This window comes from Somniosus microcephalus, chromosome 1 (genome assembly GCF_052327205.1).
Source record: "Somniosus microcephalus isolate GS21.2 chromosome 1, FLI_Smic_1.0, whole genome shotgun sequence".
Lineage (NCBI taxonomy): Eukaryota > Metazoa > Chordata > Chondrichthyes > Squaliformes > Somniosidae > Somniosus > Somniosus microcephalus.
In genome coordinates this window covers 189185115-189207633 of record NC_140987.1, presented here as the reverse complement: position 1 = coordinate 189207633, position 22519 = coordinate 189185115, and the positions used below count along the sequence as shown (strand labels likewise).

Genomic DNA, 22519 nt, shown 5'->3' with positions numbered 1-22519 from the left:
TACCTTTGCACTTGCCAACCTTTACCGGTTCTCTATCCCTCCACAAATCAATTTTGAACTCTTGTCCTCATCTACAAATCCCTCCATGGCATCACCCCTCCTTACCTCTGCAAGCTCATTCAGCCCTATGTTCCTTGACACATCCTCTCTCTTCTGACTCTGGCTCCCTTTGCATCACCCTTCTCTTACTCCACTTTTGGCTGCAGAGCCATCAGCTGTTCTCGGCCCTCTCAAACATTTCACTTTGCTACTTCTCTCGACACCTACCTCTTGCTTTTAGTCACCAAGCTAACACTCTGTTCAGTTGCATGATGAAATTATCCCTGAGCACCTTAGTGAATTTATTTTAATTCTGCAACTTTTCTTACTAGCTCCTCATTCTTGTGCTGGTGGTCAATAGCAGTAATCAATTGCTTATTTTCACCCTCATCATTACTCTATTCTATTCACATTGTTTCAACCTTATCCCCCTTCTGTCTTCCTAGATAGATAGAAAGGAGGTACTAAATAGATTGGCATCACTCAAAGTTAACAAATCACCCGGTCCAGATGGGATGCATCCTCGATTGCTGAGGGAAGCAAGGGTAGAGATAGCAGAAGCTTTGATCACAATCTTTCAATCTTTCTTGGATATGAGCATGGTGCCAGAGGACTAGAGGATTGCAAATGTTACACCCCTATTCAAAAAATGGGAGGGGGATAAACCTGGTAACTACAAGCCAGGTCGGTCTAATGTCAGTGGTGGGAAAACTATTAGAAACCATTGCCAAGGACAAATTTAATTCTCACTTGGAGAAACATGGGTTAATAAAGGACAGCCAGCATGGATTTGTTAAAGGCAAATCATATCTGAGTAACCTGATTGAGTTCTTTGATGAAGTAACAGAGGGCTGATGAAGGTAATGCAGTAGATGTTGCATACATGGACTTTGAAAAGGCATCTTATAAAGTACCACATAACAGATTTATTCAGAAAATAGCACGAGATTAAATGGCTGCTGGTAACTTAGGTACGTAATTGGTTAAGGGATAGGAGGCACCAAGTAGTGATGATGGATGTTTTCCTGACTGAAGGAAAGTATTCGGTGAGGTCCCCCAGGGATCAGTATTCGGTGAGGTCCCCCAGGGATCAGTATTAGGAACATTGCTTTTCTTGTTATATATAAGTAACCTGGACTTGGATATATGGAGTACAATTTCAAAGTTTGCGGATGATACAAAACTTGGCAACAAGTAAATAGTAAGGAGGCTATTAGTAGATTTCAGGAGGACATAGATTGGCTGGGGAAATGGGCCGATAGATGGCAGATGCAATTTAATGCAGATAAGTGTGAAGTGATGCACTTTGGGAGAAACAACATGGAGAGGCAGTATAATCTAAATGGTACTATGTTGAGGGGGGGGTGCATATTCACAAATCTTTGAAGGAGGCAGGGCAAATTGATAAGGCGGTTAAGAAAGCATATGGAATACTTGGCTTTGTAAATAGGAGCGTTGAATACAAAAGCAACAAAGTTATGCTAAACCTTTACAAATCACTGGTTAGGCCTCAGCTGGAGCATTGTGCACAATTCTGGGCACCACACTTTAGGAAGGATGTCAAGGCCTTGGAGAGGGTCCAGAGGAGGTTTACCAGGATGATACTAGGGATGAGGGACTTTAGTTATGTGGAGAGATTGTCAAAGCGGAGATTGTTCAGATTAAGGGGAAGATGTAATAGGGGTATTCAAAATAATGAACGGTTTTGATAGAGCAAATAGGGAAAAACTGTTTCTTCTGGCAACTGGGTCAGTACACAGAGGTCATAGATTTAAGACAACTGGCAAAAGAACTAGAGGGGAAATGAGGAGAATTTTTTCACGCAGAGGGCTGTTAAGATCTGGAACGCACTACCTGAATAGGTGGTGGAAGCAGATTTCAGAGGAACTTTCAAAGGGCAATTGGACATGTACTTGAGGAGGACTAATTTGTAGGGTTATGGGGAAAAGCTGGGGTGCGGGACTAAATTGGACAGCTTTCAAAGAGCCGGCACAGGCATGATGGGCTGAATGGCTTCCTTCTGTGCTGTAAGATTCTCTGATTCTGCTGCTATATCCACCTTTTTTTATAGCGGTTATATCATTTCTTGCCAATAAAGCAATTTCTCCTCTCGTAGCAAGTTTATCGTTGTGAAACATTTTATACTGTCTTAGCTCCAGCTCAGGCATGGTCTTCTGTATCTAGCTCTAATCTCTTCAATTTACCTCTAGTTGTATCGTTGCCATATATATGATTTGCTAAGTTGCAGAATACACTCAATTTTCCATGCACACTTATTAGCTTAAGCCTGAACGTAAAATCTCCCTTAAATCAGTGCAATCGAGCACCATAATCAATCGTAATCGATTCCTGACTGGAACAGGGTCACACAGCATCACAAAGAGGAGTGGCATTGCCAGGAAATGAATCATTCTTCAATTGACTGATTCAATGCTCTTGGTCTTACTTTTTAATTGCCTTCAATTGATTGCTTTGATCTGCCCTTGATACATAAGGCCTGTGACAAACACTCAATTGAAGCCACAGGTGTGTCCTGCTCTGTTGTAATTGACTGAATTTAGACTAATTTTAACTGAATTTTGTAGTGTCCGTGTGTTGATAAAGACACTGAAGACAGGAGTTGGTTCATAGGTATTTACTAAGCAAAGTCTGGGGGGGGGGGTTCTAACAGATATACACAATACACAGGTTTATATAGCCCGGGTGGCAATCACCGGCACCACAGCACACCTGGGGCTCTTAAAGGCACATACGCAACAATTCCTCCCCTTTTAGCTGACCAGTACATCATATTTTAAGTAATTATTAATTACATGTTATAAGCAAAATAATATACATTGCTGTAGTTAATTAATTATAAGTCAGTCTCTCAAGAGGCTTCCTGACTCGGTCCGGATAACGCCTCAGGGGTGTAGTAGTTTCTGGTGGTGTAGTAGGTTCTTTTGGCAAGGCCGATTCGGCTTGAATGCCAGTGTCGGGTTCATCGGGTTCCAGTATCACCGGATCAGAGGTAGATATGGGTATCTCTACTTCATCGTTAGATGTATAGAGTTGTGGTGTAGGTTGTCCCTTTTCGGATGACTTTATGATTTGGTCAGCATGGCGTCTTATTATACTTTCTCCGATGTCCATGGTATACATCAGTGGTCCTAGTCGTGTGCAGATAGTTCCAGGCTGCCATTTCTCGGTACGGTAGTCCCGGGCCAAAACTTGTTGACCTATCTGGAAGGTTCTAGTTGGCCTTTCATTCATGCCTTGAAACTGCCGGTTCTCCACGTCCCTTCTGATGTTGGGCTTGACCAAATCCAGCCGGCATCTTAGGTTTCTATTGAAGAACATCATGGCGGGAGTTTGGTTGGTAACCATATGTGTTGCATTCCTGTATGCGAATAAGAAGTTATCCACCTTGTGCTGAAGTTTTATGTCTTCATTACCCATGGCCTTTATGGCCTTCTTGAAGGTCTGGACAAACCTTTCAGCCAATCCATTGGTGGCGGGATGGTATGGGGCGGACGTGTAGTGCTTAACCCCGTTGTTTTTTAAGAACTTTCTGAATTCTTCGGACACAAATTGCGGTCCATTATCAGAACAGATCTGTTCTGGCAGCCCATTCCTGGCAAATATGGTCCTTAATACTGCGATGGTTTTTTCCGCGGTGGTGGAGGACATCTTTATTACCTCCGGCCACTTGAAGTGTGCATCAACCGCGATTAAGAACATTGAGTCCATAAATGGACCAGCAAAGTCGATGTGTACCCTTTGCCAGGGAGATGAGGGCCACTCCCATGGATGTAGAGGAGCTTGTGGTGGAGTGTTTTGGACCTTCTGGCATTCTAGGCAGCTCTTGGTCATGTCTTCGATGTCTCCATCGATACCTGGCCACCATACAAACGCCCTAGCTAGGTTCTTCATTTTCACTCCACCCAGATGCCCCTCGTGAAGCTCCTTTAGCACTTTATCCTGGAGTTTGGGTGGAATCACCACTCTGGATCCACACATCAAGGTTCCTCGGCACACTGACAGCTGTTCTCTTCTTTGCGAGAATGCTGGCAACAGTGGTTCGCCATGTGCTGGCCATCCCATCCTCGTCGCCACTGTAGTGCCCGTGTGTTGATAAAGACACTGAAGACAGGAGTTGGTTCATAGGTATTTACTAAGCAAAGTCTTGGGGGGGGGGCGGGGGGGGGGGTTCTAACGGATATACACAATACACAGGCTTATATAGCCCGAGTGGCAATCACCGGCACCACAGCACACCTGGGGCTCTTAAAGGCACATACACTACAATTTTAAATTAATTTAAAGTAGTTCCAGCAGCAGCGGGAGAAACAGACCTGGCCAGGCTAGGCTTCATTTGGCTGCCGATCCCTATAGGTGATTAACGCTGGCTTAATGACACCATGGGTACCTGTACACTGGCGAATCTGGGCGCAGTGTAATGAACATCCCGAATGGTCACAATCTGTGGAAACTCGCCATGACGACCTGGAGGCGTGGCCAGTTTTGTGGACCGGACTGCTTCCGGCGAATGGACTTCTGAACCAGCTTAACGTGTTTATGGGCGCAACTCACTTACAATTAAAATTCCGCGATCTTTAACGCTATTTCATTCCATTCCGTCCAGATCACACTGATATCTGGGTGGAAATGATGTGGAAACTCCAGGCTATATTGGAACCGTAAAAGTTTCGAGTACAGAATGAGGCCACATGACCCATTGTGTCTATACCTACTCTCCGCTGGAGCAATCAGAAACTAACCCCACTGCCCTGCACTCTCCCCACAGCCTTTTTATCATCTGCTTCAACAGTGACGACACTTTAAAAAGTACTTAATTGGCTGTAAAGCGCTTTGGGGCGTCCGGTGGTCGTGAAAGGCGGTATATAAATGCAAGTCTTTAAAGTCTTTCTTTCAAATATGTGTCCAATTTCCCCCCAAAACATGCGATGGTCTCAAACAGCAACAGACGGGGGGGAGGGTAGTGGGGGCAAGTTTGATGTCTCCCCAGTCTGTTTCTGAACTTAGCTGCGTTCCTGTGGAAGAGCCGACCCCTTCCTCGGTCCTCCCACGAAGGGGGAGGAGAATGAAAGAAATAGTTGTCGGCACACCGATCTTGGTGTAATTATGGCCCTTGACAATCAAAGATTCAGTCTGATGAAACAGGCTGGATGCCGCAATGGGTGAAGCCAATTTAGCCCAACGAAACCTAAATTGAAATCGATTATAAAGCAAAACGATCAACTAAAATCAGTAAAAACTGATTCGTTTTACAAGCAATGGAATCATCTGTTGATGGTGGATGTACTTTATAGTTTCCTCTTTCATAGTTTTACTTTTAAAAGGCATTAACTTATGAATATAGGCAGTCGATTGAAATTAATCGTTTTTTAAAACAAAGAAATCTCCTGTTTAGAATTTGTTGAACTATTTAAGTGCATTTTCCAAAAGCAACCTTATCGGGCTCACTTCAAAAAATAACGCCAGGAAAAAGATAAAGGTTTGTTAGATGTTCGCTTTTAATTTTTTTAAAAATCACAACTGCTGCTGAAAACGAATGGATCATTTCCTCTTCCATTGAGTGGTAACCATTCTACAGTAACTTGGAAACAACAGTAAACAAGGTCACATTCAGATCTGGACTTCCGGGAAACTGACCCGGTTTGTTTTAGACATTGAGCCCGGCATAGGTTACGCGTCTTGTTCTCCTTTTAATCTAGGAAACCAGTTCAGGTAATTGAATGAATGACCAGTTGACTGTGCCGATTACATGTTAAATTTGTCTTTTGGCGCTGTCCGTGTGCTCGATGTGGTTGCTGCCGTATTGAAGGACTCTGCCGATCACAGGGGAGCCTATTGGGAACAAAAACCCAAACTGCCGGGTGAGTTCTTCTATAAACAAAAAACAAAGTTACAGAAAAACGAGTTTCGATTGGTACAATCGGACTTGGCACGATTTGTTCAGTAAATTTCAAGGTTCTAAAATATGTTTTTATACTTACCTTGAAGATCTCGTAATCGTCCTATAAAAATGCAATTTGTCTGTCTACTGGATTCTACTTTTGACAGCTCCCACTCTAAGGGCTGAATTTTGCTGGCGCTTGGAGGCGGGCCCGCTGTCAAAATAGCAAAGATACGGTAGGAAACCCGCTGTCAACCCGCCTCCAGGCGAGTCTCTCAGGTGTCTGCGCAGAACTGATCCGACACCAAGCGAGGGAGACAATTTAGATCATTAAATGGCTTGTTAACAGCCAATTAAATGCTATTTTGAGCCTACCTTGTAATTTTACGTGCTCCCCCACGGGTTGCCCGCTGCTCGGGAAACACGCCAGCTCACCTTGCTGTCCTTTTTCCTTATTGGACCAAGCAAAATAAACAAATAGACTGTAACTAATAAAACTTTAAATAAACCTTAACAAATCAAATTAAAATTTGGTTGTCCAAGTCGATTATGCACTCCAGTCCCCGCGGCGCCCACCGGTCGCGGAAGTACTCAAGCGTGCCGGCTGACACCGCGTGCTCCATCTCCAAGGCCACCCGGGCGCGAACACGGCCGTGGAAGAGAGGCATCACCTTGCTGTGAGTTGAGTCTGCTTTGCTTTACCTGATCAAATCAAATCAAATCAACTTTTATTGTCATTGTTAGTGCACAAGTGCAGTACAACGAAATGTAGGCTTGCGGCTCCCGAGAGTGTACAATTTGGATTAGGACACTTAAACATTTCAACATACATTTGTACATATATATTAGCATAAATATGACCATAATAAAGTGCATCGGCAGATGTGCAGGCTTTAGTGTTTATTTGTGGAGTTCAGTAGGATGACAGCCCTGGGAAAGAAGCTGTTCCTAAATCTGGTCGTACGGGTGCGAATGCATCTGTAGCGTCTTCCAGATGGTAGGACGGCGAACAGACTGTGGCTGGGGTGGGTAGGGTCTTTGATGATGGACCGTGCCCTCCGTAGGCAGCGTTTCTGATATATATGTTCTATGGTCGGTAGCCGGGTGCCGGTAATGCGTTGGGCAGTTTTGACTACCCGCTGCAGGGCTTTCCGGTCATGGGAGCTACAGCTGCCGTACCATACCGTGATACAGTTTGTCAGGATGCTCTCTATAGTGCAGCGGTAGAAGTTAGAGAGGATCGGGGGTGACAGATTACATCCCTTCAGCCTCCTCAAGAAATATAGGCGCTGCTGGGCCTTCTTCACCAGAGAGGAGGTGTTGAGGGACCAGGAGAGGTCTTCCGTGATGTGGACTCCGAGGAACTTAAAGCTGGCCACCCTTTCCACCTCCGCCCCATTGATGTGGATGGGGTGCGACTTCCGCCTTTGGACTTCCTGAAGTCCACGATTATTTCCTTTGTTTTCTTGGTGTTAAGGGCCAGGTTGTTGTCGGCGCACCACTTCACGAGATGCTGGACCTCCTCCCTGTAGGCTGACTCATCGTTGTTGGTGATCTGGCCTACTACCGTGGTGTCATCTGCAAACTTGATGATGGTGTTGGAACCATTAACAGCCACACAGTCGTGGGTGAAGAGGGAGTAGAGGAGGCGGCTCAGCACACATCCTTGTGGGGCCCCCGTGTTCAGGGTCAGGGGGGGGGAGGTGTGGTTACCTAATTTGACAGACTGGGGTCTGTTTGTTAGGAAGTCCAGGGTCCAGTTGCAGAGGGAAGTGTTCAGGCCAAGAGTTTGGAGTTTGGTGGCCAGCTTGTTGGGGACGATAGTGTTGAATGCTGAGCTGTAGTCTATAAACAACATTCTGATGTAGGTCTCCTTACCATCTAGGTGATTCAGTGCCGAGTGTAGAGCAGTTGTGATTGCATCCTCCGTTGATCTGTTTGCCCGATAGGCAAACTGGTGTTGGTCAAGGGAGGCAGGAACACTGGCTTTGATGTGGGCTAAGACCAGTCTCTCGAAACACTTCATTATGATGGGTGTGAGTGCGACAGGTTGATAGTCGTTCAGACACGTCACAGCCGCTTGTTTAGGCACAGGAATGATGGTGGCAGTCTTGAAGCATGTAGGGACTACTGCCTGGGCCAATGACAGGTTGAAGATGGCGGTGAAGACATCAGCCAGCTGATCAGCACATTCCTTGAGTACCCGTCCAGGGATGCTATCCGGTCCAGTAGCCTTTCGTGTGTTCACTCTGCGTAGAGCGCCCCTTACGTCGGAGGTCAACAGAGTGAGCACCTGGTCTTCCGGGGGTGGCAAGGCTTTGGTAGCCGGCTCCTTGTTGTCCCTGTCGAAGCGAGTGTAGAAGTTGTTAAGCTCCTCCGGAAGGGAGGCGTCGCTGACCGGGGGACTGGTGTTTTTGCCCTTGTAGTCAGTGATGGACTGGGTGCCTTGCCACATGCGCCAGGGGTCCGAGTTGTTGCGGAAGTGATCCTCTATCCGCAGTGTCTGTTTCCATTTGGCAGTCCTGATACCCTTTTTTAGGTTGGTCCTAGCTGCTCTGTAAGCCGCCGCGTCGCCAGATTTAAATGCTGCGTCGCGTGCTTTCAACAGTGAGCGGACCTCTCCGTTCATCCAGGGTTTCTGGTTGGGGTATGACCTGATATTTTTGTGGGTCGTGACGACCTCGACGCAGCTGTTGATGTAGAATAGCACTGTGGATGCGTATTCCTCGATGTCATTGTGGGCAAACGCGCCCTAATCAGTGCGTTCGAAGCAATCCTGAAGCTCCGATACTGCCCCCTCTGGCCATACTTTCACTGCTCTCATTGATGTTCTCTCTCTTTTGATGAGCGGTTTGTATGCCGGGGCTAGAAACAGGGAGAGGTGGTCAGACTTCCCAAGGTGGGGGCAGGGAATGGCCTTGTAAGCATCTACAATGCTCGTGTAGACTTGATCCAGTGTGTTCTCCCCTCTTGTGGGGCAGGAGACATTCTGGTGGAATTTCGGTAGTACAGTTTTTAGGTTTGTGTGATTGAAGTCCCCCGCGACGATAAAAGCTCCGTCTGGGTGCGCAGTTTGTTGTTCGCTGATGGCCCTGTAGAGGTCCTTCAGTGCTAGTTTGGCATTAGCGTGTGGTGGGATGTAGACCGCAGTGATGATAACATTCGTGAATTCCCGAGGCAGGTAGAAGGGTCTGCACCTTACCATGAGGAATTCCAAATCAGCCGAGCAGGATCTATCAATTATATCACTGTTGGTGCACCAGGCATTGTTGGTGTAAATGCACAAACCGCCTCCCTTGCTCTTACCGGAGTCTGCAGTTCTGTCGGCGCGGAAGACCGTGCGTCCTTCTAGTTGTATGGTGGTGTCAGGGATGCCATTGTTCAGCCAGGTTTCTGTGAAGATCATGGCGCAGCATTCCTTTGTCCTTTTCTGTGTGGTGAGATCCAGTTTGATCTCATCCATTTTGTTCTCCAGTGACCTGACGTTGGCCAGGAAAATACTTGGGAGGGAGGGTTTGTGTGGGGCCCTCTTCAGCCTGTTTTGGATCCCTGCTCTCTTACCCCGCTTCTGTTTGCGTTCCCTGCGCGGTCTGCGCTGACTTCCGGCTGGGGAAGGACGCCACGCTGATCCTGGGGGTCGGGCGATGTCGGGAGGCAGATCGATGTCGCCGAATTTAAGCTTCACACAGTCGGCCCCGATGTCTAGGAGCGTCTGCCGGCTGTACAGTAGGTCAGCCTTTAATTCACGGATCAGCAGAGTCCAGAAGAGACTCAGGAGGAGGGTGAAACCGTTCAGTCTCGGGAGAGACAAAGCCGCTGCGTCCGTGCGTGCCGCCATTTTTTTTAAATTATCCTTAGACTGTGTCCCCTGGTTCTGGACTCCCAGATATTTGGGAACATCCTTCCTGCATCAAGTCTGTCCAGTCCTGTCAGAATTTTATAAGTTTCAATGAGATCACCTCTCATTCTTCTAAACTCCAGAGAGTACAAGCCCAATCGACCCAATCTCTCCTCATACGTCATTCCTGCCATCCCAGGTATCAGCCTAGTAAATCTTCGCTGAACTCCTTCCATGGCAAGAACATCCTTCCTGAGATAAGGCGACCAAAACTGCACACAATACTCGAGATGTGGTCTCACCAAGGCCCTGTACAACTGCAGCAAGACATCCTTGTTCCTGTACTCAAACTCTCTCGCTACGAAGGCCAACATACCATTTGCCTTCTTAACCGCCTGCTGCACCTGCATGCTTACCTTCAGCGACTGGTGCACAAGGACACCCAGGTCTCGTTTATAACCTGACAGCTGCAGAAGTGGTATAAAGGATACCATGTTGCAGCTGTTCAGTTTCAGAGCTCAAAAACTGTTGGTTACTTCATTTGTAAGACATATAGAGCTTTCTGTAGCTTGCAAGTGTTTCGAGCCAACTCACTATCTAGTGGCACCTCACTGGAACAACCTCTCTCACCATTGACAGATCACTTCTGTCATAGAAACATAGAAGATAGGAGCAGGAGTAGTCCATTCGGCCCCTCGAGCCTGCTCCGCCATTCAATGCGATCATGGCTGATCATCCAAATTCAGTACCCGGTCCCTGCTTTCTCCCCATACCCCTTGATCCCTTTAGCCTTAAGAAATATATCCAACTCCTTTTTGAATATATTTAATGAACTGGCCTCCACTGCCTTCTGTGGTAGAGAGTTCCACAGGTTCACCACTCTCTGGGTGAAGAAATTCCTCCTCATTTCTGTCCTAAATGGCCTAGCATTTATCCTTAGACTGTGTCCCCTGGTTCTGGACTCCCAGATAATTGGGAACATCCTTCCTGCATCAAGTCTGTCCAGTCCTGTCAGAATTTTATAAGTTTCAATGAGATCACCTCTCATTCTTCTAAACTCCAGCGAGTACAAGCCCAATCGACCCAATCTCTCCTCATACGTCATTCCTGCCATCCCAGGTATCAGCCTAGTAAATCTTCGCTGAACTCCTTCCATGGCAAGAACATCCTTCCTGAGATAAGGCGACCAAAACTGCACACAATACTCGAGATGTGGTCTCACCAAGGCCCCGTACAACTGCAGCAAGACATCCTTGTTCCTGTACTCAAACTCTCTCGCTACGAAGGCCAACATACCATTTGCCTTCTTAACCGCCTGCTGCACCTGCATGCTTACCTTCAGCGACTGGTGCACAAGGACACCCAGGTCTCGTTGCACTTCCCCTTCTCCCAATCTATTGCCATTTAGATAATAATCTGCCTTCCTGTTTTTGCCACCAAAGCGGACAACCTCACATTTATCCACGTTATATTGCATCTGCCATGTTTCTGTCCAATCACCCAACATGTCCAAATCATCCTGGAGTTTCTCAACATCCTCCTCACAGCACACATGCCCACCCAGCTTTGTGTCGTCTGCAAATTTGGAGATATTACATCTAGTTCCCTTGTCTAGATCATTAATATATATTGTGAATAGCTGGGGTCCAAGGACCGATCCCTGCAGTACCCCACTAGTCACTGCCTGCCACTCAGAAAAGGACCCGTTTATTCCAACTCTTTGCTTTCTGTCTGCCAACCAGTTCTCTATCCAAGTCAATACCTGTCATCTCAACTGCAGCTGCCATCTATGTAACTGGTAGAATAGATAAGGGAGAACCAGTGGATGTGGTGTATTTGGAATTTCAGAAGGCTTTCAATAAGGTCCTGCATAAGAGATTGGTGTGCAAAGTTAAAGCACATGGGATTGGGGGTAAGGTATTGACTTGGATAGAGAACTGGTTGGCAGACAGGAAGCAAAGAGTTGGAATAAATGGCTCTTTTTCCGAGTGGCAGGCAGTGACTAGTGGGGTACTGCAGGGATCGCTGCTAGGACCCCAGCTATTCACAATATATATTAATGATCTAGACGAGGGAACTAGATGTAATATCTCCAAGTTTGCAGATGACACAAAATTGGGTGGGCGTGTGTGCTGTGAGGAGGATGCCGAAAAACTCCAGTATGATTTGGACAGGTTGGGTGATTGGGAAGATGCATGGCAGATGCAGTATAATGTGGATAAATGCGAGGTTATCCACTTTGGTGGCAAAAACAGGAAGACAGATTATTATCTGAATGTCAATAGATTGGGAAAAGGAGAAGTGCAACGAGACCTGGGTGTCCTTGTGCACCAGTCGCTGAAGGTAAGCATGCAGGTGCAGCAGGTGGTTAAGAAGGCAAATGGTATGTTGGCCTTCATAGTGAGAAGATTCGAGTGCAGGAGCAAGGATGTCTTGCTGCAGTTGTACAGGGCCTTGGTGAGACCACACCTTGAGTATTGTGTGCAGTTTTGGTTGCCTTATCTGAGGAAGGATGTTCTTGCCATGGAGGGAGTGCAGTGAAGATTCACCAGGCTGATACCTGGGATGGCAGGAATGACGTATGAAGAGAGATTGGGTCGATTAGGCTTATATTCGCTAGACTTTAGAAGAATGAGAAGGGATCTCATTGAAACTTATAAAATTCTAACAGGACTAGACAGACTAGATGCAGAAAGGATGTTCCCGATGGCGTGGGAGTCCAGAACCAGGGGTCACATTCTAAGGATAAGGGGTAAACTATTTAGGACTGTGATGAGGAGGAACTTCTTCACCCAGAGAGTGGTGAACCTGTGGAATCAACTGTTTCAAAACCATGAGATTTCTAGTTACAATGACTGGTTCCTGGTTACAGAAACATTCTGAGCAAGCTGGGCCCATGCCCTAGTATTTATACTCCTTGGACGGCGCCACCAGCGGGCCGCCCAGTGTTACTTCATGAGTCATGATAAGATTCATGACACAAGATATGTTGGTGTGAGTAAGGATGTGCAGGAGTAGGGTAGGGAAGGCAGAGTGATGGGGATGTGAAAAGTGGCAGAGCAGGATGAGGTTGAGTGTGGCTTGACAGTAACGTTTCGTGATCTACTGAGATCACTGAAAGGTTTGCACCATTGCAGCCAGGCACTCCTGACGACATCCCTGCTTGTCTTCCTGTGCGATGTGTAACCAGACTGCGTTGATCTCCTGTGGAGGTCTCTTCCGCCCATGGGAAGGGAAGAGAATCTCCCTGCATGCTGTGACTCCATCCATAAGCATATGGAGGGAGTCATGCATGAGCCTGGGTGCAGATGTGCACCTTTGTGCAGTGCTTGTCAGTCTTTGCAGCACCTCAATGCTGCAGAACACTGACAGGACAACTATCAAAATCAATGTGGCCATGGTCCCTTTAAGGAAACTGGCTGATGATGCATCATCAAATGACGTCATCAGACCCGCTTATTATTATTTGGCCAGGAACCCCGCAGGGCGGGCTTAACAAGGCCTATCTACAGAAAATCAATTTCAGAGAGCGGCTGCAGACCCAGAACCCGCCAACCAGCTCTCCCGCAACCATTCGCATCCACAGGGAAAATCCAGCCCTAAGAGCGGCTCCTTGTCCTTTGGTGTAACTTTGTAGGGAAGTGCCAAACAATAGTGGTGATAGTTTCCAGATTAGACTGAACCAGACACCGACGTGAACATTAATCAACCAGTCTTAACTGTACCACTGCCTGTACTAAAACTCACCCATTCTCCCCAAAACTGCAAACCCGATAAATGACATAATCCATCAAAACTGGCAGCTTTTTATTCTCAAAAGTCACAACCAGCACTTTGTATTTACAAGAACGGATAAAATGAATCACGAAAACAGAACTGTGATTGCTGTACCTAGTAACTGTCACAATTACCACAGAGCCACAGTTCAGTAGCCTAGTGGTTATGGTACTGGACTGATTAAACCAGCAGGCTGTGCTTCAAGTCCCAGTATGGGAAATAATGAAATTGAATTACAAACAAATCTGGTCATTTCTGGGCCAGCATCAGAAAACCCAACTGATTCACTAATGACCCACAGGAAAGGGAGGCTGTCACCCCTGCTTTTTTTTAATATTCGTTCATGGGATGTGGACATCGTTGGCAAGGCCAGAATTTATTGCCCAGCCCTAGTTGCCCTTGAGAAGGTGGTGGTGAGCCGCCTTCTTGAACCGCTGTAGTCCGTGTGGTGAAGGTACTTCCACAGTGCTGTTAGGGAGGGATGTAGTGTCCGTGTGTTGATAAAGACACTGAAGACAGGAGTTGGTTCATAGGTATTTACTAAGCAAAGTCTGGAGGGGGTTATAACGGATATACACAATATACAGGCTTATATAGCCCGAGTGGCAATTACCGGCATTACAGCACACCTGGGGCTCTTAAAGGCACATACACCACAATTCCTCCCCTTTTAGCTAACCAGTACATCATTTTTTAAGTAATTATTAATTACATGTTATAAGCAAAATAATATACATTGCTGTAGTTAATTAATTATAAGTTAGTCTCTCAGGAGGCTTCCTGACTCGGTCCGGATAATGCCTCGGGGGTGTAGTAGTTTCTGGTGGTGTAGTAGGTTCTTCTGGCAAGGCTGATTCGGCTTGAATGCCAGTGTCGGGTTCATCGGGTTCCAGTATCACCGGATCGGAGGTAGATATGGGTACCTCTACTTCATCGTTAGATGTATAGAGTTGTGGTGTAGGTTGTCCCTTTTCGGATGACTTTATGATTTGGTCAGCATGGCACCTTATTATGCTTTCTCCGATGTCCACGGTATACATCAGTGGTCCTAGTCGTGTGCAGATAGTTCCAGGCTGCCATTTCTCGGTACGGTAGTCCCGGGCCAAAACTGGTTGACCTATCTGGAAGGTTCTAGTTGGCCTTTCATTCATGCCTTGAAACTGCTGGTTCTCCATGTCCCTTCTGATGTTGGGCTTGACCAAATCCAGCCGGCATCTTAGGTTTCTATTGAAGAACATCATGGCGGGAGTTTGGTTGGTAACCATATGTGTTGCATTCCTGTATGCGAATAAGAAGTTATCCACCTTGTGCTGAAGTTTTATGTCTTCATTACCCATGGCCTTTATGGCCTTCTTGAAGGTCTGGACAAACCTTTCAGCCAATCCATTGGTGGCGGGATGGTATGGGGCAGACGTGTAGTGCTTAACCCCATTGTTTTTTAAGAACTTTCTGAATTCTTCGGACACAAATTGCGGTCCATTATCAGAAGTACTGAAGCTTTTTTTTCATCTTCTATTCCATTTGCAGTGCAATATACCTCTACTCTTTCCACGTATGTGGTCCAATCCTCTATTTCGCTATCAAAAGCATCAATATTACCAGACTTAGGCATTTCAGAGAAGATATGGTGCTTCCCGCGCTTTTTTTCTTTTCTGTAGCAAAGATATGGCGCTTCCCGCGCTTTCCCGCCGCTGCTGCCGATAACAACGCTGTTTACTGCGGTTTCCGTTCTCTTTTTTTTATTTACTGTTGGAGACTCGTTCCCGCCGGAGGTCTGAACGCTGACCTGCTTGCCGCGCCGGCCGTCTCCCGAGTGCTCCCTCCCAGTCCGTTATTGCTTGCCTCCGATTTCGCTGCCTGTCTCAGCTGTTGAGCCAGCCGCTGGAGCCCCAGCCTGATGCCCAGGAAGGATTAGCGCAGTACCTGCCACCAGCTTGGCCAGCTGGTGAAACCACAGCTTCTCTCACTTCCTTGAGTCTTCTGGACGCCCGAGGAATCGATGTCCTTGAGGTGCTGCCGAATTGCAGGTAAGTCCGTTTCCACTTCGTCGCCACTGTAGTGTCCGTGTGTTGAAAAAGACACTGAAGACAGGAGTTGGTTCATAGGTATTTACTAAGCAAAGTCTGGGGGGGGGGGGTTCTAACGGATATACACAATATACAGGCTTATATAGCCCGAGTGGCAATTACTGGCATTACAGCACACCTGGGGCTCTTAAAGGCACATACACCACAAGGGAGTTCCAGGATTTTGATCCAGTGGCGATGAAGGAACAGCGATTTATTTCCAAGTCAGGATGATGTGTGACTTGGAGGTGGTGGTGTTCCCATGCACCTGCTGCCCTTGTGATGGAATACTCTCCACTTGTCTGGATGAGTGCAGCTCCAACAACACTCAAGAAGCTCGACACCATCCAAGACAAAGCAGCCCGCTTGATTGGCATCCCATCCACCACCTTAAACATTCACTCCCTCCACCACCAGCGTACCGTGGCTGCATTTTGTGCCATCTACAAGACTTGTGCCTTGTAGATGGTGGAAAGGCTTTGGGGAGTCAGGAGGTGAGACACTCGCCACAGAACACCCAGCCTCTGACCTGCCCTTGTTGCCACACTATTTAAGTAGCTAGTACAGTTAAGTTTCTGGTCAATGGTGACCCCCAGGATATTGATGGTGGGGAATTCGGTGATGGTAATGCCGTTGAATGTCAAGGGACAGTGGTTAGACTCTCACTTGTTGGAGATGGTCATTGCTTGGCACTTGTGTGGTGCGAATGTTACCTGTCACTTATCAGCCCAAGCCTGAATGTTGTCCAGGTCTTGGTGCATGCAGGCATGAACTGCTTCATTATCTGAGGAGTTGCGAATGGCACTGAACACTGTGCAGTCATCAGCGAACATCCCCACTTCTGACCTTATGATGGAGGGAAGGCCATTGATGAAGTAACTGAAGATGGTTGGTCCTAGGACACGCCCTGAGGAACTCCTGCAGTGATGTCCTGGGGCTGTGATGATTGACCATCTTCCTTTGTGCTAGGTATGACTCCAGCCAGTGCTGAGTCTGATCTACATGTGGCTCCAGTTCTACACTGCATGGTTGACTCTTAATGCCCTCAGGGCAACTAGGGATGAGCAACAAATCATGTCTTGCCAGTGTCACCAACATCCCAAGAACAAATAAATACTGTTGTCATTCATCCAATCCTTAAGGTACCTGACATCAAGCATTTACATTCAGCTACTGAAATGTCACCAGCAGAGCAGAGTCTCAAATCAATTTATAGTGACTTCTGGAGGGTTTAGAATGCAAATTTCAGTTTGAATTTTCATCCAGGCTTCTAACAGCCTTCCCCACTCTACAAGCCGAGAAACCATTAATAACAACTGTTCATAAGAACTCTTCCAGTGCTTGACCAAACCTAACCATCAAACAACTATCTGTCTCAGTCCACCAGTATTTGTGGAAGCAATTATCACTCGGCAGCCCAAAGTTATTGTTGCAGGATGCACTGAGGTCAGTCACAAAGAGGGTGTGACCTATGTGCTTGGTTACTTAAGAGCTTACCAGCAGTTAATCTTCAATGTTCGTAGAGCACAGGTGCCACTGACTACTAAAAACTGCCGATCAAAAAAATATTTTTAAATGTTTCCCTGTGCAGTAGTTGTGCTATATATTGATTTGCTACCTTTTTGAAGTGATACATTTGTCACATTTTTTGTTCTTTTGTGCTAGTTATTCTCTCAGGTTCAGTGTCGCTCTATAAGTGATCTAAACATCTTCTTTCCTGCTTAATACCTGGTTAAATAAAAGTGAGACTGACAATCACAAGGGAGAACCCGTACTCTGTAAACTTGCTGCTGAAATAAGACACATGCTGCCATGTGAATTCACCTCACTTTATGGAAGGCGGTCTGAAATAGCACTTTTCTGAGTCAAAGCACAACTTCAGGCCATCTACTGAATTATTTACGTATAATACACAAAGGAACGATATACAGTTTTTGCAGTGAGAACAATTGATTTCTCTATGCTCCTGAATTATGTAAAACAATAAATATGCAACTTGCTAAGTCTCTAAACATGTGCCCACCTTCTCTAGCTAAGTTTGTGAAGCTAGGCTGCTGCTGCAAAAACAAAACATTTTCTGTCACCGAGAGAAAGTGAGCGAGAGAGAGAAACGCCACTTCGGCGACTTCTCCTCAAGTTTGAGAAATGGCTATTGAGCTGTCAGCTGTAATCACTATGTTGAGGTGAATCCCTATCGTTTAATGTGGGAGTAGGATGCGCCCTATCATCAGTGCAACACACCTGAACCTTCAAATGTTGCAAATAGCCTGAATTGTTTGAGATTGTACATAGCAACCCCACTTTGAAAAACTAATTAGGACTTTAAGTCTAGCTATTGGTGAGAAAAATGTGGAATCTGATATTACAGAAATATAAGTTTAAAAATTCAACTCAGGCAACCCATGGAAAATACAACTTGCCATAATGTGTAAGAGTAACTGGAAGTATTATAGCATTCAAGCAAAGTAGATTGTACATGCTAATATGATGGCTAGTGCTGCATGGAAATATGTCTTCTGTGTTAACTTTGTGATGTGTGGCTTAAGGTACTGGGACTCTGAAATCAAACATCAAATGAATTAGTAAGAATGAAATTGGGACACCTGATGTAACTATTACATTTTAAAACATTTCATTGTCTCAAGATGTTTTCTGTCTTCTGTTTTAGAGTGCTGATGAATAATTGGTACTTTGTTTATAAAAATGTCCAGAGAAAACTTCCTGCAGATTCGGATACCAGAGAGGTAAGTGATAGAAACATTGCTTTACTTTGTAATATGATAATGCTACAGTAATTGAAAGGGATGAACTAGACTGACTAGTTCATTGTATGGACTAGAATGTGAAGTTAATAGAAACATACATCGAAGATAGGAGCAGGAGTAGGCCATTCGGCCCCTCGAGCCTGCTCCACCATTCAATGCGATCATGGCTGATCATCCAAATTCAGTACCCAGTCCCTGCTTTCTCCCCATACCCCTTGATCCCTTTAGCCTTAAGAAATATATCCAACTCCTTCTTGAATATATTTAATGAATTGACCTCCACTGCCTTCTGTGGTAGAGAGTTCCACAGGTTCACCACTCTCTGGGTGAAGAAATTCCTCCTCATTTCTGTCCTAAATGGCCTACCCCTTATCCTTAGACTGTGTCCCCTGGTTCTGGACTCCCTGACCATCGGGAACATCCTTCCTGCATCTAGTCTGTCCAGTCCTGTCAGAATTTTATAAGTTTCAATGAGATCACCTCTCATTCTTCTAAACTCCAGCAAGTACAAGCCCAATCGACCCAATCTCTCCTCATACATCATTCCTGCCATCCCAGGTATCAGCCTGGTGAATCTTCGCTGAACTCCTTCCATGGCAAGAACATCCTTCCTCAGATAAGGCGACCAAAACTGCACACAATACTCGAGATGTGGTCTCACCAAGGCCCTGTACAACTGCAGCAAGACATCCTTGTTCCTGTACTCAAACCCTCTCGCTACGAAGGCCAACATACCATTTGCCTTCTTAACCGCCTGCTGCACCTGCATGCTTACCTTCAGCGACTGGTGCACAAGGACACCCAGGTCTCGTTGCACTTCCCCTTCTCCTAATCTATTGCCATTTAGATAATAATCTGCCTTCCTGTTTTTACCACCAAAGTGGACAACCTCACATTTATCCACGTTATATTGCATCTGCCATGTTTCTGCCCAATCACCCAATGTCCAAATCATCCTGGAGTTTCTCGACATCCTCCTCACAGCACACACGCCCACCCAGCTTTGTGTCGTCTGCAAATTTGGAGATATTACATCTAATTCCCTTGTCTAGATCATTAATATATATTGTGAAATAGCTGGGGTCCAAGGACCGAACCCTGCGGTACCCCACTAGTCACTGCCTGCCACTCGGAAAAGGACCCGTTTATTCCAACTCTTTGCTTTCTGTCTGCCAACCAGTTCTCTATCCAAGTCAATACCTTGCCCCCAACCCCATGTGCCTTAACTTTACATGCTAATCTCTTATGCGGGACCTTATCGAAGGCCTTCTGAAAGTCCAGATACACCACATCCACTGGTTCTCCCTTATCTATTTTACTAGTTACATCCTCAAAAAATTCCAGTAGATTAGTCAAGCACGATTTACCTTTTGTGAATCCATGTTGACTTTGTCCGATCCTGTCACTGTTTTCCAAGTGCTCTGCTATTACATCTTTTATAATGGACTTTTATAAGGGAAGTTGTACATGTTAAGCAATATATCAGCATTAGATAGCCTGTGGTTGTATAACTTTAATTATTGCTTTTACTGCTTTTGGCTATTATAATACAAACGAGAAAGCTGTTATATTAGTGCACTAACATTTTGACATGACTAAGATAGAAAAAACAAGGTTTCTGTTTACTTGTTGTCCAACTATTTTTGTAATAGAGTAAAAATAGATTAATTTAATTTATAAATGTTATTTTATACTTTCAAATATATCAACTTATGGTTCTGTGCATCCTTCTGATTTTGATATGCAACACATGAAACTGAAAATGTATGGGAAATAATTTTACAGCTCACTTATGATGGATAAAGTCTACAGATTCATAAGACACAGAGGACATTTCATATTAATAGACCAAAATGAACTATGACCCCCCAGTAAGTCCCCCCCCCTAGAAACCTTATCTTGAGCCTGTAGTCAGTCTCTGTGATTGCGGAGAGTGCTTCTGTGAAGGAGGGGATTCAGGGAATGGAGGGGACAAGGAGGGGTCTAAAAGGAAATGCTGAGTAAAATGCTAAAGATCTACCAGTAATATTAATCCAGAGTTAATTTCATGACTATTTTGCATAAAAAATAAGTGGTTGATAATAGTTTTAATGTGAAATTTTACTCATAAAGCTTTTAAAATTCATCCTGCAGTTTGTTTTCAAATCTATATTCTGTAAGCAATAACTGTTTTAGAATTCTCATTATGAAAAAAACACAATTATTTCTAATCATTTATGTCCCTTTCTCTGTCTGAATACAAACTATACACTTAGTAATAATTTAAGTGTGAAACATTACCTGAAAAAACACCTAAAAAATTCAACTCGTTTTCAAATAATTTGGAATAGGAAATTTACCTTTCATGTTATAGCATAAGGAAAGGGACACATACTTTCACTTGCACTGAGAGAGAGTCATACTGATACATCCTGTGAAACTCTGCACACAAACTCAGACTTAGGCATTGCAGGTGGAGGTGTAGTTGTTCCTCTCCAAGTGATAGAGCGAAAGTTCAGGGAAAAATATCAATTGCAAGAGAGACCAAAGAGTGGTGCCCTCGCAATGGTGTTATGTAGGAAAGTTCAGCATTTTGTCCCACTGATGATGAAGGAATAGCAGTCTTATGTCAACATTAGGATGGTTTGTGACTTGGAGAGGAACTTGGAAGTGATGCTGTTCTTGTCATTCTAGGTGTTAGAGATCACAGGGCTGGGGGATACTGTTGAAATAAGTTTGGTGAGTTGCTCCAGTGCATCCTGTAGATAGTGCATACTACAACCATAGTATGCAGTGGTGCAAGGACTGAATATTCAGATCAGTGTCAGGGGCACTGAAGAAGTGGACTGCTCTGTCGTGGATGGTGTCAAGCTTCTTGAGTGTTGTTTCAGCTGCACCCATCCAGGCACGTGCTGAGCATTCCATCACACTTCTGACGTGAGCCTTGTAGGTGGCGATGAGGTTTAGATGATTCAGAAGGTGAGCCACTCAGTGCAGAGAATCCAGCCCCTACCCTGCTCTTTTACCCACATTGTACATAAGGCTAGTTCAGTTATACCTTTGGTCAATGGGGAGTCCCAGGATGCTGATGTTAGGGACTCAGTGATGGTGGTGTCGTTGGAAGTTCGGGAAGTGGATGGACTTTGCCTTGTTGTCCCTTCCCTGAATCCCCTGACTTATATGACATGAATGAATCTTACCAGCCATTTGCCAGCCCAAGCCTGGATAGAAACATAGAAGATAGGAGCAGGAGTGGGCCATTCGGCCCCTCGAGCCTGCTCCGCCATTCAATGAGATCATGGCTGATCATCCAAATTCAGTACCCTGTCCCTGCCTTCTCCCCATATCCCTTGATCCCTTTAGCCTTAAGAAATATATCCAACTCCTTCTTGAATATATTGAATGAACTGGCCTCCACTGCCTTCTGTGGTAGAGAATTCCACAGGTTCACCACTCTCTGGGTGAAGAAATTCCTCCTCATCTCTGTCCTAAATGGCTTACCCCTTATCCTTAGACTGTGACCCCTGGTTCTGGACTCCCCGGCCATCGGGAACATCCTTCCTGCATCCAGTCTGTCCAGTCCTGTTAGAATTTTATAAGTTTCAATGAGATCCCCTCTCATTCTTCTAAACTCCAGCGAATATAAGCCCAATCGACCCAATCTCTTCTCATGCGTCATTCCTGCCATCCCAGGTATCAGTCTGGTGAATCTTCACTGCATTCCCTCCATGGCAAGGACATCCTTCCTCAGATAAGGCGACCAAAACTGCACACAATACTCAAGGTGTGGTCTCACCAAGGCTCTGTACAACTGCAGCAAGACATCCTTGTTCTTGTACTCGAACCCTCTCGCTACGAAGGCCAACATACCATTTGCCGCCTTAAGCGCCTGCCGCACCTGCATGCTTACCTTCAGCGACTGGTGCACAAGGACACCCAGGTCTCATTGCACTTCTCCTTCTCACAATCTATTGCCATTCAGATAATAATCTGCCTTCCTGTTTTTGCCACCAAAGTGGATAACCTTGCATTTATCCATATTATACTGCATCTGCCATGCATCTGCCCAATCACCCAACCTGTCCAAATCATACTGGAGTTTCTCGGCATCCTCCTCACAGCACACACGCCCACCCAGCTTTGTGTCATCTGCAAA

The 22519-nt window shown here is 45.6% G+C and overlaps 1 protein-coding gene and 1 long non-coding RNA gene across 3 annotated transcripts in view; one reads left to right on the top strand and one right to left on the bottom strand.

Annotated features, from left to right (window-relative positions):
• Nucleotides 1–5533: 5533 nt before the first annotated feature.
• LOC147124523 (uncharacterized) lies at nt 5534–6256 on the bottom strand. The gene is made up of 2 exons (XR_015078488.1): nt 6039–6256; nt 5534–5928 (listed from the first exon to the last, which is right to left on the bottom strand). It is a non-coding gene; the product is annotated as an uncharacterized LOC147124523 (long non-coding RNA).
• fam81b (family with sequence similarity 81 member B) overlaps nt 5662–22519 on the top strand; it is a 49979-nt gene continuing 33121 nt past the window's right edge. The window contains exons 1-2 of one of the 2 annotated variants that reach the window (XM_085988707.1): nt 5662–5918; nt 18288–18363. In XM_085988707.1, the coding sequence (XP_085844833.1) occupies nt 18323–18363 (41 nt within the window). In that variant the 5' untranslated portion in view covers nt 5662–5918; nt 18288–18322. The remainder of the gene's footprint in view (nt 5919–18287; nt 18364–22519) is intronic. The other variant, XM_085988714.1, reaches the window with a different exon arrangement.